This window comes from Lepidothrix coronata, unplaced genomic scaffold (genome assembly GCF_001604755.1).
Source record: "Lepidothrix coronata isolate B3197 unplaced genomic scaffold, Lepidothrix_coronata-1.0 Scaffold50, whole genome shotgun sequence".
Classification (NCBI taxonomy): Eukaryota; Metazoa; Chordata; class Aves; order Passeriformes; family Pipridae; genus Lepidothrix; species Lepidothrix coronata.
Window position 1 is genome coordinate 554,451 of NW_016690230.1, and position 16,268 is coordinate 570,718.

Consider the following 16,268-nt stretch of genomic DNA (forward strand, 5'->3'; position numbering starts at 1 on the left):
TTCCCCTCTTGCCCTGCAGTCCTCGCTCCCACTCCCTTTGATTCGGGAAGGAAACAGTGAGGGTGTACAAGACAGAGAGGGGGGAAATACCGATGGCAGCGAGATGCAGCCCTCCGCCGCAAGCAATGCAAGATTAGATCTCTAAATGCAGCAAAACACTCCCTGAAAACCAACAACCCCGCGGTGCAATCAGACATTTCACTACCTCTCACTGCACACGAAGAGGGCTTCAACAAGCTGAGACTTTTTTTTTCCCTTCTCTCCTACCCCTCCACTCCATCAATCGCATCACAAGCGATGAGTAGCAAATAAGCTTTTCTATCTCTTGCTACAGACCTGTGACCACCCTCCTTTCCTATGTATATATAAATACACATATTTAAGAAAAATATTTTTGATTTAAAAAAAAACACAAACAACTACTGCCGCCGGTTTTTTTATTATTGTTATTATTTTTATTATCCTTTGTACATCTGCGGGGATTCAAGGATCAGGAACATATCGCCTGCCCGGAGGAGAAGATCTTTTGCAAATTTTCTGATTTTTGAAACCCTCCCACTGCCAAAGTTGGACAGCCGAAGTAACTGCGAGGGGACTGCAATCACGGCAAGCTCTTGCTGAAACGCTGCCGAAGCTGTTCCCTCCCTCCCCTTAGCCCCCCCGCACACGATTGCTTCCTCCCTCTGAGCTACATGGTCTATTTGCTGCCTCCCATCCTGTGCAGACGTTTTAGAGCAACAGGTTCAGGAACTTGAAATATAGGGGTGGGGAGAGAGAAGAGAAAAAAAAAAAGAAAAAGGAAGAAAAAAAAAAGAGCCCTCGGAGGAGGAAGAACAACCCCAGCGCAGGAGGCAAAGAACACGGGGACAACCCTGGTCGTCGCTGCAGCCCCGGCCACCTCCACCCCCTGCTCGGGGATGTACCTTTCCATTTGTTGCTTCTTCTTCTTCTGGGCTCCTGCCCTGTCGCTAAAGAACCTGAATTACTCGGTGCCAGAGGAGCAGGGAGCGGGCACGGTCATCGGGAACATCGGACGCGATGCGCGGCTGGCGGCAGGCACGGGGGGAGGCGGGATGCTGCCTGCGGAGCGTGGCGCTCCCGGTGGCGGCCGCGGCCCCAAGTCCACCTTCCGGGTGCTGGAGAACTCAGCCCCGCACCTCCTGGACGTGGACGGGGAGAGCGGGCTGCTCTACACCAAGCAACGCATCGACCGTGAGGCGCTGTGCAGGCGCAGCGCCAAGTGCCAGTTGTCCCTCGAGGTGTTTGCCAACGACCAGGAGATCTGCATGATCAAAGTGGAGATTCAGGACCTGAATGACAACGCACCATCCTTCCCCTCTGACCAAGTGGATATGGACATCTCGGAAAATGCTGCACCAGGCACCCGCTTCCCCCTCACCAGTGCCCACGACCCAGATGCTGGGGACAATGGTCTGCGCACCTACTTGCTCACCCGTGATGACTATGGCCTCTTTTCCCTTGATGTGAAGTCCCGTGGTGATGGCACAAAGTTTCCAGAGCTGGTCATCCAGAAGCCATTAGACCGTGAGGAGCAGAGTCATCACACCCTGGTATTGACAGCACTGGATGGTGGCGACCCACCGCGTTCAGGCACGGTGCAGATCAATGTGCGCCTCATTGACTCCAATGACAACAGCCCCATCTTTGAGGCGGCCTCCTATGTGGTAGAGCTGCCGGAAAATGCACCCCTAGGCACTGCTGTCATCGACCTCAATGCCACTGATGCTGATGAGGGTACCAATGGAGAGGTGCTCTACTCCTTCAGTGGCTACGCGCCTGAACGTGTCCGTGACCTGTTTAGCATCGACCCACAGAGTGGCCTCATCCGTGTCAAGGGCAACCTGGACTATGAGGAGAGCGGCCTCATTGAGATTGATGTCCAGGCTCGGGACCTGGGGCCCAATCCCATCCCCGCTCACTGCAAGGTCACTGTCCGCCTCATTGACCGCAATGACAATGCTCCCACCATTGGCTTTGTCTCTGTTCGCCAGGGAGCACTGAGTGAGGCTGCCCCACCAGGCACCGTCATTGCCCTGGTGCGGGTTACTGACCGTGACTCCGGAAAGAATGGGCAGCTCCAGTGTCGGGTGCTGGGCGGTGGCGGCGGGCCCGGTGCCGTTCCTTTCACCCTGGAGGAGAACTATGACAACTTCTACACTGTGGTCACTGATCGACCTCTAGACCGTGAGGCACAAGATGAATACAATGTGACCATTGTGGCACGTGATGGGGGCAATCCCCCACTTAACTCCACCAAGTCATTTTCCGTCCGTATCCTTGATGAGAATGACAACCCACCCCGCTTCAGCAAGAACCTTTATGTCTTACAGGTGCCTGAGAACAACATCCCTGGAGAGTATTTGGGCTCAGTCTTGGCCCAGGACCCTGACCTGGGCCAAAATGGGACAGTGTCTTACTCCATTTTGCCTGGGCATGTGGGAGATGTCTCTATCTACACCTATGTCTCTGTCAACCCTACAAATGGTGCTATCTATGCTCTGAGGAGCTTCAACTACGAGCAGACAAAGCACTTTGAGTTCCGTGTGCTGGCCAAAGACTCTGGTTCGCCCCACCGTGAAAGCAACGCCACAGTGCGTGTTACTGTGCTCGATGTCAACGATAACGCGCCCCTCATTGTCCTTCCTGCCCTCATCAATGACACTGCCGAGCTGCAGGTACCACGCAATGCCGGGGTGGGCTACCCTGTGGGGACCGTCCGCGCCCTGGACAGTGACTTTGGGGAGAGTGGGCGCCTCACATATGAGATTGTGGAAGGCAATGAGGAGCATTTCTTTGAGATGGACCCCACTAGTGGTGAGATACGCACCTTGCATCCCTACTGGGAGGAGCTCAGCCCTGTGGCTGAACTGGTGGTAAAAGTCAGTGACCATGGCAAGCCCAGCCTCTCTGCAGTGGCCAAGCTCATAGTCAGGGCCTTGGCAGGGCCCCTGCCCGAGGCCGGTGAGCCACAGGTGAACGGTGAGCAGCACCGGCGACCACACTGGGACTTGTCGCTGCCCCTTATCGTGACGCTGAGCACTGTCTCCATCATCTTGCTGGCTGCCATGATCACTATTGCTGTGAAGTGCAAGCGAGAGAACAAGGAGATCCGCACCTATAATTGTCGCATTGCTGAGTATAGCCACCCTCAGCTGGGAGGAGGGGGAGGCAGTGGCGGGGGAGGAGGAGGCAGTGGCAGTGGAGGGGGCAAGGGCAAGAAGAAGAAGATCAGCAAGAATGACATTATGCTGGTGCCCAGTGAGGGCGAGGACAGCCGGGGTCCCCTCAATGTTATGAATGTGGTGAGCAGCCCATCCCTGGCCACCTCACCCATGTACTTTGACTACCAGACCCGCCTGCCCCTCAGCTCTCCCAGGTCCGAGGTGATGTACCTGAAGCCCGCCTCCAACAACCTGACTGTACCCCAGGGACATGTGGGCTGCCACACCAGCTTCACAGGGCAAGGGACTAACGCCAGCGAGGCTCCCCCGAGCCGGATGTCCATAATTCAGGTAGGAGACTTTTAGAATACCCCGGATCTCACTTTAGACACTGGTTTAACTTTCCCTTCTGTCTGCAGTGAAATCTGCTGTAATGCACCACTGAAGGGACCAACACAAGTCACTAAAGAGAGGTGGACCTAATGAAAGTGGAACCAGATCACATCTGGTGGGTCTGGCTCTACTGTCACACTGATGTTTTCCATGTGATTCAAAAGCAAATACCCACTGAAACATACATAGTTACGGCAGTGCCAAAGAGGTGCATGTGAGAGTGTGGACAGACTTTTAGTACATTTGGGGCACGCTGGTGTATTTTCCCAGAAGATTGTCAGACAGAGGTGGGCACTTCCACAGGTTTCACTTCTCTTTGGTTTGCTGTGGAGAATAGGGAAGGCATTTCTGAAGTGGTCCTATTATCTGAGGTAAATAACAGGACAGGGGAGAAACTTTACACACTGAGGACATCTATTGCAACAGTGTATCATAGCCCTCCAATCTTTTGTACAAATGTGAGCTATATTTCCAAGATGTATGGTTTAATTTTTTTTAATTTCCTTCTTCAGAATATATATCCATAAATATATTTTTGATGGTATCATAGGGGCCTCATTGCCTCCTCCTCTCCCCCAAAACGACCTTCAGTGCTGAAAATTCTGCATAGTCAAATAGAAAGAAGATGTATGTGGTAATTCCCTTCTACCCCCAAATGTTAACAAAACTCACATCCTGTCATAAACCAGAAAAACAACTAGTCAGATTTCCAGTAGCCTGAGTCAATACTGATGATTGCTTTATAGCAAAAGACTTGTGTGCTCTGTCTTTTACCAAAGTTCATTTAGAAATTATAGCTGGCTGCATTGTGCTGCTAGTTACATCCATACTGTCCTCTACTGACTTTTCCGAATGTGAGAAATGGCAGAACTTGGACCATTGGACATAGGGTGCTAATTAAAGAATGACTTAATTTTTAGCAGGTACTTTAAAGTCCAAGTTCAGAAGATTTATTTCAGAGCAGTGAACTTTCAGAGTGAAGATGAGGGCAGAATTTGGCTCCAGTTGATTTAATTTAAAGTATTACTTCATGATTAATGCAGCTTAATGTTCAAACACTACAGGTATGTTCCAAAGTGATTTTTAACGTTTGGATTGAAAGCAGGCTCTGGATAATGGCTATTAAATATATTTGAAATGTCATATCTCTTTTATCCTGTGGTTCTCCTAATATGCTGGTCTGAGTCATAGGGGAATGAGCTGAGTGTATCAGAAGCGACACAGACTCATTTTGTGTATGCAGCTAGTGAGAAAGAAGTCGCACTGTAGTCACTCAATGTACCTAAAGAAGATTCATAATACCTTGGAGTTATCATACCTTGTGATCTGTTGACACCAAGTGTTCTAGATGCCATCTGTATCTAATACTTTGAACTGAATAGAAATGGCCATCGGTAATTGGCACGTTAAAGAACCAAAATTCAAGTAACTGATGGCCTGTAAATGGAACATTTATAAGTGGGGGGGAAAAAAAAGGAAAAAAAAAAAAGGCTGCCTGTACAAGGTCACTGCAAACTAATCCTCAACTCACTACCGAGTTGTGTCACAGAAACAATTCCATTTTACGCCTATCACGAATTTGTGTTGCTATCAATTAGGTGAGTGGAGCAATACTTAAAATCTGAAATTGATTTTAACAAAAAGTGACACTTTAGAAAAGAGTTTAGGTTAGGGCACAACCAGAGATAATTTGATTTATAATTCATGCTTTAAAAAACAAATAACTTTCAATGACACTTGTTTAAGTAATGTCAACTTTTTTTTACTGTAAAATGGAGTTGTCAGAATGCTAAAAAAACCTCCACATTTTTTTCCCTACTGACAAGCATAATAGTTAATAAAAGACAGAAAATTATAATTTCCTAGAACCATTTAATGTCTATATAAAGCAATTAATTAATGTATTGATGCTACTGAATAGTAAAGTTTCAATTGTAGTGTAAAATCCCTATGGAAAATATGATTCCTTTTTTTTACAGTGTTCACTGTATTATATCAATCATGATTATTTTTCCCCTGAGATCTATATAAAGCTAAAAGAGGAATTTCCTCCCTTAAAAAGTGTGTTGTGGTCTCTAAAAGAGTTTTCATTATAAGAACTGTGGAAAATGTTAACTGTAACTCCTCATAGCACATACTGGTATATCTAATATTGGTTTTGCTTTCCCTCGATATCTACACAGAGTGTTTTAGATGTTTAGATGTTTCAGTCAGTAGATTAGAAAGCATTCAGTTTTACCTAGTGAACAATGTGTTCAAACATACTTATTGATACTATAGTTTGTAGTCATATTGGCAAAACATACGCAGTATGAAAGTGTTCTTGGTTTCTATTTAGAAATGGCTCAGATTTAAAGTAGCTAGATAGGAAAATTGATCATCTTCTCTAGAGTTTCGCATTACTAAAATACATTTTGTATTCTCCATCGCCACATCTCTGGAGTAGATTTGATATAAAATTTGCATTTAGAATGTAGACACTATTTTATGTCTGGTCCTGTACTTCTGCCTCATGTAAAATTTAAACTGCAGACTTAAGGAGAAATAGTAAAGGATCAGCCCTCTCTCTGGGTCTGCTGTATCCTTAATCACTCCAGGAAACCTGTGTCTGCATATGTAGATTGCACAGTTAGGAATCAAAGGTGTAACCAATGGAAAAAAAAAGAAACAGAATCCAAACAGCTGCTTTATAATCTCTGTTTGGTAATCAATACAAATAAGCAGTTGTCTTTGTTATTTCGGTAAGGGAAAGGTAAACAATTGCATAGGAGCTCTCTAACAAATATTCCCTTTAGCTTTTACAGATATATTACTGAACCACAATAATCTCACATTATGTAATTCATACAATGGAACTGCATTTCTTCGCTCATTTTCTTGGCAACTGTTTAATGACAGAATTCTCTAACAGGAACCTGTTATTAAAACTTTATATATATATATATATATATGTACATACTTATATATATATGGAGATAGATATATATACATGCTAAATATTATATTATTACTTAGTACATCCAGTGGTTTCTATAAATATTTAAAAGTAAATAAATAATTTCTTTCTCAATAAGATTCACGTTTTCTCACTCTCATTAGGAGTGCGTAATAATTTATTTTTTTTTGCTTCAGTTACTAGTAAGACCTAGTCAATGGGCTTTACAGTTCCCTTATTTCTCATTAATAGTATTTTACTCTACAGATAGCCCAATTTATATCAACAAATGCCTGTGGAGTAAAGTGTTACTTAGAGACTATGGGCTTTAGACTGACCCAAAATGACCAACAGTTGAATAAAATGCTTCCTGATATGTATGAGCAGTATAATCTTTTCTCTCTTTAAGTGACTTCTGTTATGCACTAGTCACACAGTTTAACAACTCGTGTGTTTGTTCACTACTTTGTAGCATCCATCTGGATGAATTAGTCACAATTTCTTTATGCAGGTTTCCAATAGATAAAAGTGTGGATACATAAAGGAAAGCAAATTGTTTCTTTACACAAGTGGGTGTAAATAGATTCCTCAAAGTGATATAACAGTAGTGTAGAAAGCTATCTACATATGCAAGTGTTGATCATCCTAAATATTATTTATTGCTATATGAGTTGTGCAACTTGGAGAATTTTGTAAATATATCAGGAATAAGGTGGGTGTGAGTAAAGAAAGTGGTGGTCACAGCTTTTGCTAAACAACAGCTAAAAATGAATGACTGTGCTAAAAGAAGCTCTCAAGCTGGGAATCACCATAGCTGCTGTACCAGGCAGTCATTTAGCATTTTAAGATAAAGTACAGATCATTCTTAATACTTCGGGCACCTGTTTATGATGTGGCAACATATTAATGTCAAGTCCCAGTGCAGCTTCATCACCAGGTGTCTAGTAGTACCTAAGAAGATAGTGTCTTCAGGGGAAATAAAACACATGAGCCATATTAGTGCTGCTTTGTCTTTAAATATGCTATTTCATGCTTTACTTTGAGAAACTTTTGCTCAGAAATTTCAAGATTGTGAAAAGAAGTTTGCAGCTGCTGCATATAAGAAGCAGCTTTCCTTGCAGAAGTTGTATTCATTCTCAGCGATTTAAATTCCTATTTGAAAACAGAGGTATTAACTTTTTATATCATCTACTGCGAATGAGGACTATTATTCTCTTTCACTAGAACTAGTACAAGGTAACATTTTGCAACAAGGGGATACTGGAGCAGTTCTAAACATTTGCAAGTTTGCAGGTTCATGCTCTGTATGTTCCAAAGTTTCACAGTTGCATATTCTGGGGTTGTATCGAAGGACATTAAATTATCGTCAGATGAAACTTTGGAACGACCTAACTTGCATTTTTTCTAATTTTTACAGTGTTTTACAGGGCTAGATATCTTGCAAAATAGCTCCTTTAATGTTTGCATTATGTAAATATAGTCTGCAGTTAGTGTGGTTTGGTGTTACATTGTTCTATACCTTTACTTTTATCCATTCTTTGAAGTCAATTCCAGAGTTGCCTGTGTAATAATTTCAGGACAGGATCTTTTCTATGTTTCCATGAAGCTTTATTTAATTTTTTGTCAAGAAGCACTGCATAATATAGTGACATAAAGCACATCTGGCAACATGCCGCTCACTGTGGCATCTGCTGTGGATGCTGAAATAGAAAGAGAAAGCAGAATTGAGCTCCTGTTTCATGTTACATCTGTTCTGGTCTGGTCTCCTTGATGATATTATTTATACCACTATTATTTCAAAAGGATCATATTTTATATATAGGCCCATACGAAATCTAAAGAACTTTCCAAGATGAAATGGTGTAATATAAAACAATAAAAATAATAGAGAAAAAACAATTTGAGTCTGAAGTTGAATACAGATATTATGAAAAAAATAATATTTCCAGAACACAAATTCTTGTTAACCAATAAATTAAGAATAATATCTCTGTAGAACTTGCTGTTTTATAACATAAAAGAAATGAAGCAAGTTATGCAAGATTTAGTGTACCACAACTCTCAACTGCTCTTAAAGTTGTCTGAGCTTTCCACAACTTGGTGCTCAGTGTCACTACCTAAACTTAGATGAGGAGATCCATAGAGCTTTGTGGCTACCACTGCAATTTCAATGACTGATTGATCCTTCAAAGAGTTATCTTTTAACAACAGATTTTGTCAGGTTTCTATTATGCTTACCCACATTGATGAAAAGACCTGTTCTTAACTCATATTTCAGTCAATAGAATAATTTTGACTTCATAAATTATTTCAGTGGTTCAAGAGTGAATTGTGACTAAGAGCGCTATGGAGTACAGCCAAGAATAGTATGTTTGGGCCCTTTATTTTGAGATATGGGCTTTTTGTGATTTTTTTTTTCTTATAGCATCTTTATAAAGAATTAAGGAAACTGGAATGTAGATGGTTTTGTAACTACAATGTTAATTGTAACATAGAATCATAGCATTGTTTAGGTTGGAAAAAATCTTTAAGATGATCAAGTCCAGTGGTTAACCCAGCATAATCCTATGTGCCACTGAAAGAAGAAATCAAAGACTCCATTGAACATATTGCTGAACATATGTTTCCATGTTTTCAAATGTTTTTGAAACTGTGCAATATAGCATTATTGTTAAAATTCACCAAATATTGTTACATGGAAAATTATTATTAGGTATGTGTGAAATATTCACAAATATCACCCGGTATTAAAAAACAATAGATACAACCTGGTTTCTCTGATGAGACAAAAATATCATTAAAAAAAATTCATCCAAGGTCACAACACTTGGTTGTAAACCAATTGGTATTTTGTTTAAAGAGCAAAAAAAAAGTTAGGGGTTTTTTTTCTTCTTTTTTCCTCAACATTTTTTCTTTCTCTTCACTAACTTCCTCCCCAGGGAATAGTAACATACCAGCTAATATTTACATGTATGTTCTAAGTATCATGCTTGATTTCTCTTTCTTTCATTGTTTCTACAAAAGTTAAAAATGTCTCATCGAACTAGTTTTAGGTTTTGCTATGCAAGGCATTTATTTTACATACCAAAAGTAGATGTATATGGTTTGGGTTTGGTTTTATTTTTTTTTGTTGTTGTTGGTTTTTTTTGTTTGTTTTTTTGTTTTCTGAAGAAAACATATAAGTTGCATGGCAGTGATCCTGAGATACTACTTCAAGACTGAGGAGTGCCTGCACGTATAAAGAAAAGACATTTTGACACTCGTACTGGTATTTTCCAATAGGTAAAAAAATTCTGTGATGAGAACGTAAACAATGATTTGTTGACTGGAGCAGAAATATAACTCTGTTTTTATCTTTAAAAGTATAGAAGCAATCCTTTGATGTCAAAAGGTCAGTGTAGAGCAGTTGGGACAAATTTTTGTAGCAGATAGCCTGAGAGCTTTATGCTTTCAATTGTATCTCTACTTCGCCTGTAAGAGAAGTGGTGAAATTAATGCTAAAGGGTTCAAAAGTACAAGAAACAAGTAAAACTCTCAGGGGACTACAGGCTCTTGCCTAGTAGGAAAAAAAGAGAAAAAAGAAAAGAAATAGAAAAAGGTATTAAGAAGAGAGTGACAAAATGATTTAGGGAAAAAGTTTAAGTGTTTTATTTGTTATGTTTTTAAGGGGGCATCAAGGAGATTAACTAGTTACTCCTTTTGTTGATATGAGATGAAATGTAGTAGCATACAGCCTGGCATAAGTCTTACCCAGGGTATGTTCTAAGCCTTATTAGTATATTTTTGATAGTCTTTTTAGTTCAACCTTTGTTTTTCAGTCTGCTGTAGACAATTTTTTTTTTAACAGAAGAAGATTCTGGATTAATTACTGTAAATCCTATGAGAAACAAAAAAGTGAATTATTAAGCATTTTAGATAAAATACTCAGTATTAAGTACGACATTCAAGAACAAGCAAATTCTTATAAATGTCCCTGTTAATTAGGATATTAGACAGTGCTTTAAATAACCTCCTTGAGCAGTCATATATTTTCTAGCTAAATCCCAAAGGCTGCTGATACAACTCCTGATTATTAAGGTCTCACAAGAACCATCTCCTACTGATTTACTTTCAGTAGGTAGTGGTATTACCTGTATAGAAAGGATAGCAGATCAGTTCATCTCGTGCGCTTGAGATGAGAAGATATTTCCTTTTTTTTGCTGTGTAATCTGTCCTCAAAATTGAGGAGTACCTCTGCATATAAGATAAAATTGCATAGTTTCAGCCAATTATAAGTGTTATTTATACAGAGGGAAAGCATAAAGATCAATTTGTATCTCTCTTTGGTGCAGTGAGGGGGTATTAAGACAAGTGAAATCCCTGAAATTAACAGTATTTTATTTTAACCATGGACCTTTCTGCTGGCTTTGTGGTATATATATCAGATCAGAGTTTCTCAGGTTCATAAAATACTTTAATCCATAATAGAAAAGTTTTTAATCTCATCCTGTTCCCTGCTGGGTGGCTTTGTGCTGCAGTCTCCATGGCATGCCAAAGGAGGACTCAAAAGGGTAAGGGAAAAGTCTTGTTATGAGATACAAATGCATAATTTCAGCTGTGTGGGTAGGACCTCTGATAGATGCATTTTAAGTTCTTTCAGTATTGACATGCAAAATTAGCTTCAGACCATCTATTGATATATGTATGACATGCGTGTATTTGCCTGTACTAGTTCTAGTGACACTATGATTACTCCTATTTTGCAGTCCTTGCCCTGGAACACTTCCAAGAAATTTTATTGTATTAAAATGACTCTTACAGTTCATTGAGCACCCAGATAACACTGTTGAATGTGATTGGTGCGTTTGCACATATTTATTCAAAAAAATCAAGCAGTTAAACCGCACAATTATGGGAAAACAAATCATAACAATAAAAGACCATTTAAGTTAACAAGCTTTGTGATCAAAGAATAAATATAGGTTAGATAAATGAGACTGTAGATGTAACTAATCTACATAAATAAACTTTGGTCTGATTAGAGGAAAGTAATATATTAAAACAATCTAAAGGTATTAAAAAAGCATTTTACTTTAGTACTTTTATCATTTTTAGTTTTATTTCATCATATTTTTAACATTTTCATTCAGTAAAAATAGCTGAGTTTAGTGATAAACTACTTTTACGTGTTTTTATTTTTTGATTAACAATGTTTACAGTGCAAAGAAAGTCTAAACTAATACAAGTAAACAAAAGTAACATCATAAGTTTCCAATCTAGTTTGAATGCATCGTGTGTCAAAAACCTAAAACATTTTTTAATGTCTTAATTTTGAATTTTTTTTTTATGTGGCAATGTTTTTGATTGATTTTTAATTAAAGAAAAACATTAAAGGGAACATTTAAAGGACAATTTCTTGTTTACTGTCTTTATCAGCAGAGAGCAGCCTTTGTAGTGTTTGAAAGCTGGTGCATTAAAAATCAATTGCAAGTCTTCAAAGCTGTAAACTCTTGCTTGCTTTGTAGATATATACTGTTTTTAAAATCATTGGAAGCATACTTGACAATTGAATTAAAACAAAAGGTAAATAATGGTTTCATGAAAATTTGAAGGATTTTAATGTATTTTTAATAAGAGCTACAGGATTTTTTCTGTAGAGGCAGACATGTGAATCACAATTTGTAGCTTCTAAGTGCATAAGTTGTTCCTAAAGACAACTATATGTATTCATTTATTAAGAGAATTTTGTTTTAAACTTCTGTTGGTGTTATTCTGTTGTTTTTAATGAATGCCATGATTCAAACACAGAACGTCAGTTTCTTTACTGACATTTACTATATTTCTGTCTTGCTCTTTGCTGATTGCTAAGCAACCACTTATGATTGTTTAGCTACAACTCAGTTCCAAAAAAAAAAAGGTGAGCTGAAATGGGCTAAACAAATGTTCATTAATTCTTAATGAAAATATTTAAATTCTATAAAATTTTAAAGATGACAAAGAAAAGAACACTGTTTTAACACTGTACTTCATATTCAGCACTTAAGCTACTACCAGCAGAGTCAAAAATACTCTTTTTGCACAGATCTAGGAAAAACCAGGATCATATCCTTAATCAGGAATAATGCATAAGGAATTTCAAGACCCATGGAAATATACATATATATGTAAAATTAAATTAATATAATTTCTTTCAGGGCATGATCTTTAACCACTTAATCAATGAGCATTTAAATTTAAGTCAGTGTAGAACCACTGAAATAAATAGCTCACTTACAGGAGGGAGGGTTGCTGATGTGCATAAGCATGTGCAAAATTCTGCAGAATCTGTTAGTGTGTGTTACCTGAACTGCTCCCTGTTGCTTCTCTCCTTCGCCTTAAGAACACTGCAAAGCTGCAAGAGCTGTTCATTTCACTTAGCCTCCAACTATATTTTCTAGTATTCTATTGAGATAGTCCTGATGTCTTGCTTTTTCGCATAGACTTGTGTAATTTGATATGCAGATTTGAAGATCATAAAAACAATCCTGCTTTGATGATCATGTGCAAGATTATCCAGCCAGAGCTGTAAAGTACCAAGTGTGTTCTTTTCTGATCTCTTCGTCATTTCAGTGGATCAAATAAGAATAAGAATATAGTGGATTTTAGAGTTTAGATTTCTAGGCTATAGGCCAGATGATATAACTGTCTGTATGAATGCATAAGTGGAGATACAAAGAAAAGAGAGCAAAATGGAATCAAAATAACTACCTAGGTGGATAAAAAGCATTATTAATGGGCAATGTGCATCTAATTATTTTGTATATATTGTCTAGAATGCATCAAGTTTAGAGAAAATGATGTTGTCATTTTTTTTTCTGAGGTAAGAGTATAGGTAAGGAAGAACCTTATTTTCTGCTTTGTGATGGAATCCTGTTATGGGACTTCAGGATTGAGAGTGATGATTAATAGGAGATATAAGTCATGCAACCTGTGAAAATAAACAGCACTTAACTGATTCAATTAGGTATTAAAAAGCACCTGATAATTTGCATCTTGTAGCTCCAAGGCAAGAAATGTATCAGTCAGCTTCATAGCCACTGGGTGAAAAAGAGGTTATTATTTCTTAAAATATATAGTCTTCATTTTATCTACATCTGCAAAAGTATTTTGTCTGTTTAAACCATGTGCAGTTTCTTTTCAGGTCGAACAGGCAATAGTATTGCAAGGGGCAAAAGTAACTGGTTATTTAGTTTATTATATACCCATTGGCCACCATATACATGATCTTTCCCAAAAGTATGCCTCTCATCATTGCAACAATGTGGTGGTAACAAAATAATAATTCTTCAAGCCTGAAATAACCCATTTTAAGTACTGTCCTGGGCTCATTTGTTTGAAACAGGCTTCCAGAAGTTTGAAGAAAAATTTAGTTTCAGTTCATTTAAAGTCTATGTAGACCACACATAATCTTTATTTCATCCCTTGATACTGGCAAAGGAACCTTACGAATGAGTATCTGGATTTCCAGATTTCAACCTACTTGTTAGTGTACTTTACACAAATGAAAGTAAAGCAAGAGGAAACTGTTTCTATTAAGCAAATGTAAGCTTTGGAAATTTTGGTAAGCATTGGAAAAGATATTTAGACAAAGATAAATTACCTGCAGTCATAGTGGTCTTACTTCATACCAGTGAATGAAGAAATAGGTATACATGTTGAATAGCCATGGGAGAAGACTTAATTTAAGGGAAAGGTTTTGTTCCGATTTAAGTTCTGGTTTTTCTATAGTGTTTTATAATAAAGACAATTACATAGTAATTTGGGTTAGAATGCATGCCCAGTTCCCCATCTCAAAACCCAATTTGTTACTACCTGTGGCTATTTCTATTAAAAAAGAAACATAATTACTATGAGTCTCAGCAGTCTAAGAGTAAATTTTTGCAATTACAATACTTCCCTTGGGCAGATGTGTGAAAATGGCAGATTAATTCCTGCCAGTCTATTCCTTGCATATTTGTAAGGTTAGTGGTAGCTTGGATTATCATTATATTGCTGCTGCTTATTATCCTATGGTTAAGGTTAAAGCAGCAATGCTGCTATATACCTCTAGGAATAGAATGCTATGCCACTGCCTTGTAAAGTCTGTGTGCTGAAGTGTGATACACAGCATTCTATGAGTAAGGAACTAGTTCTATTTTCATGGAAAGTGGATGAATTTGCTGTTGATCTTAGCATATTTTATAAGGGTATTCTGTATTCTATCACTTTGTACCTCAGAAGATTTAAACAAAAACACCAAACAAACCCAAGTTTAATAATTCTTAGGAATTTATCAGGACATTAAAGAAGTTGAATGTGAACCCAAGACTATGGTAGGGCCTTAGTATTTTATAGCTTTTGCTTTATCACCAATATCACAATGGCATGAAACAGATGGCCCTGAAATGATACAAATTAACAACTTCCCACAGAAATAATTTTATTCTTCTTCTAATGGGTTTTTCTATCTGAAAAAAAGTTTTGAGGGCACATGTGTAAAAGAATTACATGCAAATGCTGTGCTCCCGGGGGTAACTCTCTGAAGCTAAGCACCTAAGTCCATGTTGAATTCTGGTGAAGTTGGAAGTTGGTGTGGCTTCATGTGGGCTCTTGATCCACCTGCAGGGAGCAGCATTAGTCTGTGTTACACATGATCTGGTTTGATTATTCAGGAAAAGCAGTGTGAACAATCTTAACAAGTTATTTATTTTCCCTTTTGCATGAGTTTTGCTGGAGGAGACTGAGGGGAGACCTCATTGCAGTCTGCAACTTCCTCGCGAGAGGAAGAGGAGGGGCAGACATTGATCTCTTCTCTGCAGTGAACAGTGACAGGAACCCCAGGAAATGGCCTGAAGTTTTGTCAGAAGAGGTTTAGTTTGGATATTAGAAAAAGGTTCTTCACCTAGAGGTTGGTTGGGTGCTGGAACAGGCTCCCCAGGGAAGTGGTCACAGCACCAAGCCTGACAGAGTTCAAGAAGCATTTGGATTTGGGCACATGATGTGACTCTTGGGAATGGTCCTCTAGAGAGCCAGTAGTTGGAGTTGATGATCCTTGTGAGTCCCTTCCAACTCAGCAAATTCTGTGCTTCTGTGCTTCTGAGTTTTTGTTTGGAATTTCTTGCACTGTACCTGTCATGTTTTCATTACTTTTCCCATTTTGAAAGAGGCTTTCACATACACACACTTCTGAATGCCAGCTTGGAGACTTTTGTGATGTGGACGTTATTTAGAGAAGGTTGCATTAACTATTTTCTTTGAAAGATCATAAATAAAATTTGAAAAAAAACCAAACCAAAACAACAAAACTTCCTTCAGTTGTTCAATGCATTCCACTTTGAAAAAAAAGTGCTCACATGCTGGGTGAGCATCCTGCTAATTAGATAGAGAGGAAATCCATATTTTAATCTCTGTGTTCTAAATAACCCCTCAGCCAAATATTATCATTCATATTCTGCAACTCTATTCCTGGTGAAACCTGCAGCAGTGTCCTAGATGTTGACAAACTGACACTGGTTTGGAACAGAAAGATGACTTCACCTAGTCCTGGAATCTTTACAGAGACCATATCTGTCGTGGATCTTCTTCATTTTGCAGCAAAATCTGATTTCAGAATCATGATATGGCAAGCTGTAATGAGAAGGGCAATCCAGAACATTTTTTACCACTCTTTTAAGAATTTACAGGTCCAAGTCAGCCTTTAAATACCTATTAAATTAGAGGTTACCTCTAGAAATCCCTAGACAAGTGGGTGTTGTGTCCTA

The 16,268-nt window shown here is 38.9% G+C and overlaps 1 protein-coding gene across 8 annotated transcripts in view; it reads left to right on the plus strand.

Moving 5' to 3' along the window:
- The window catches only part of PCDH17 (protocadherin 17), a 91,931-nt gene that overhangs the window by 1,734 nt on the left and 73,929 nt on the right, over positions 1–16,268 (plus strand). For all 8 annotated transcript variants that reach the window (XR_001874916.1, XM_017815373.1, XM_017815375.1 and 5 more), the window contains exon 2: positions 20–3,533. Coding sequence is in view for 7 of the 8 variants with exons in the window: in XM_017815373.1 (XP_017670862.1) it covers positions 918–3,533 (2,616 nt within the window). In the remaining variant the exon portion in view is untranslated. The remainder of the gene's footprint in view (positions 1–19; positions 3,534–16,268) is intronic.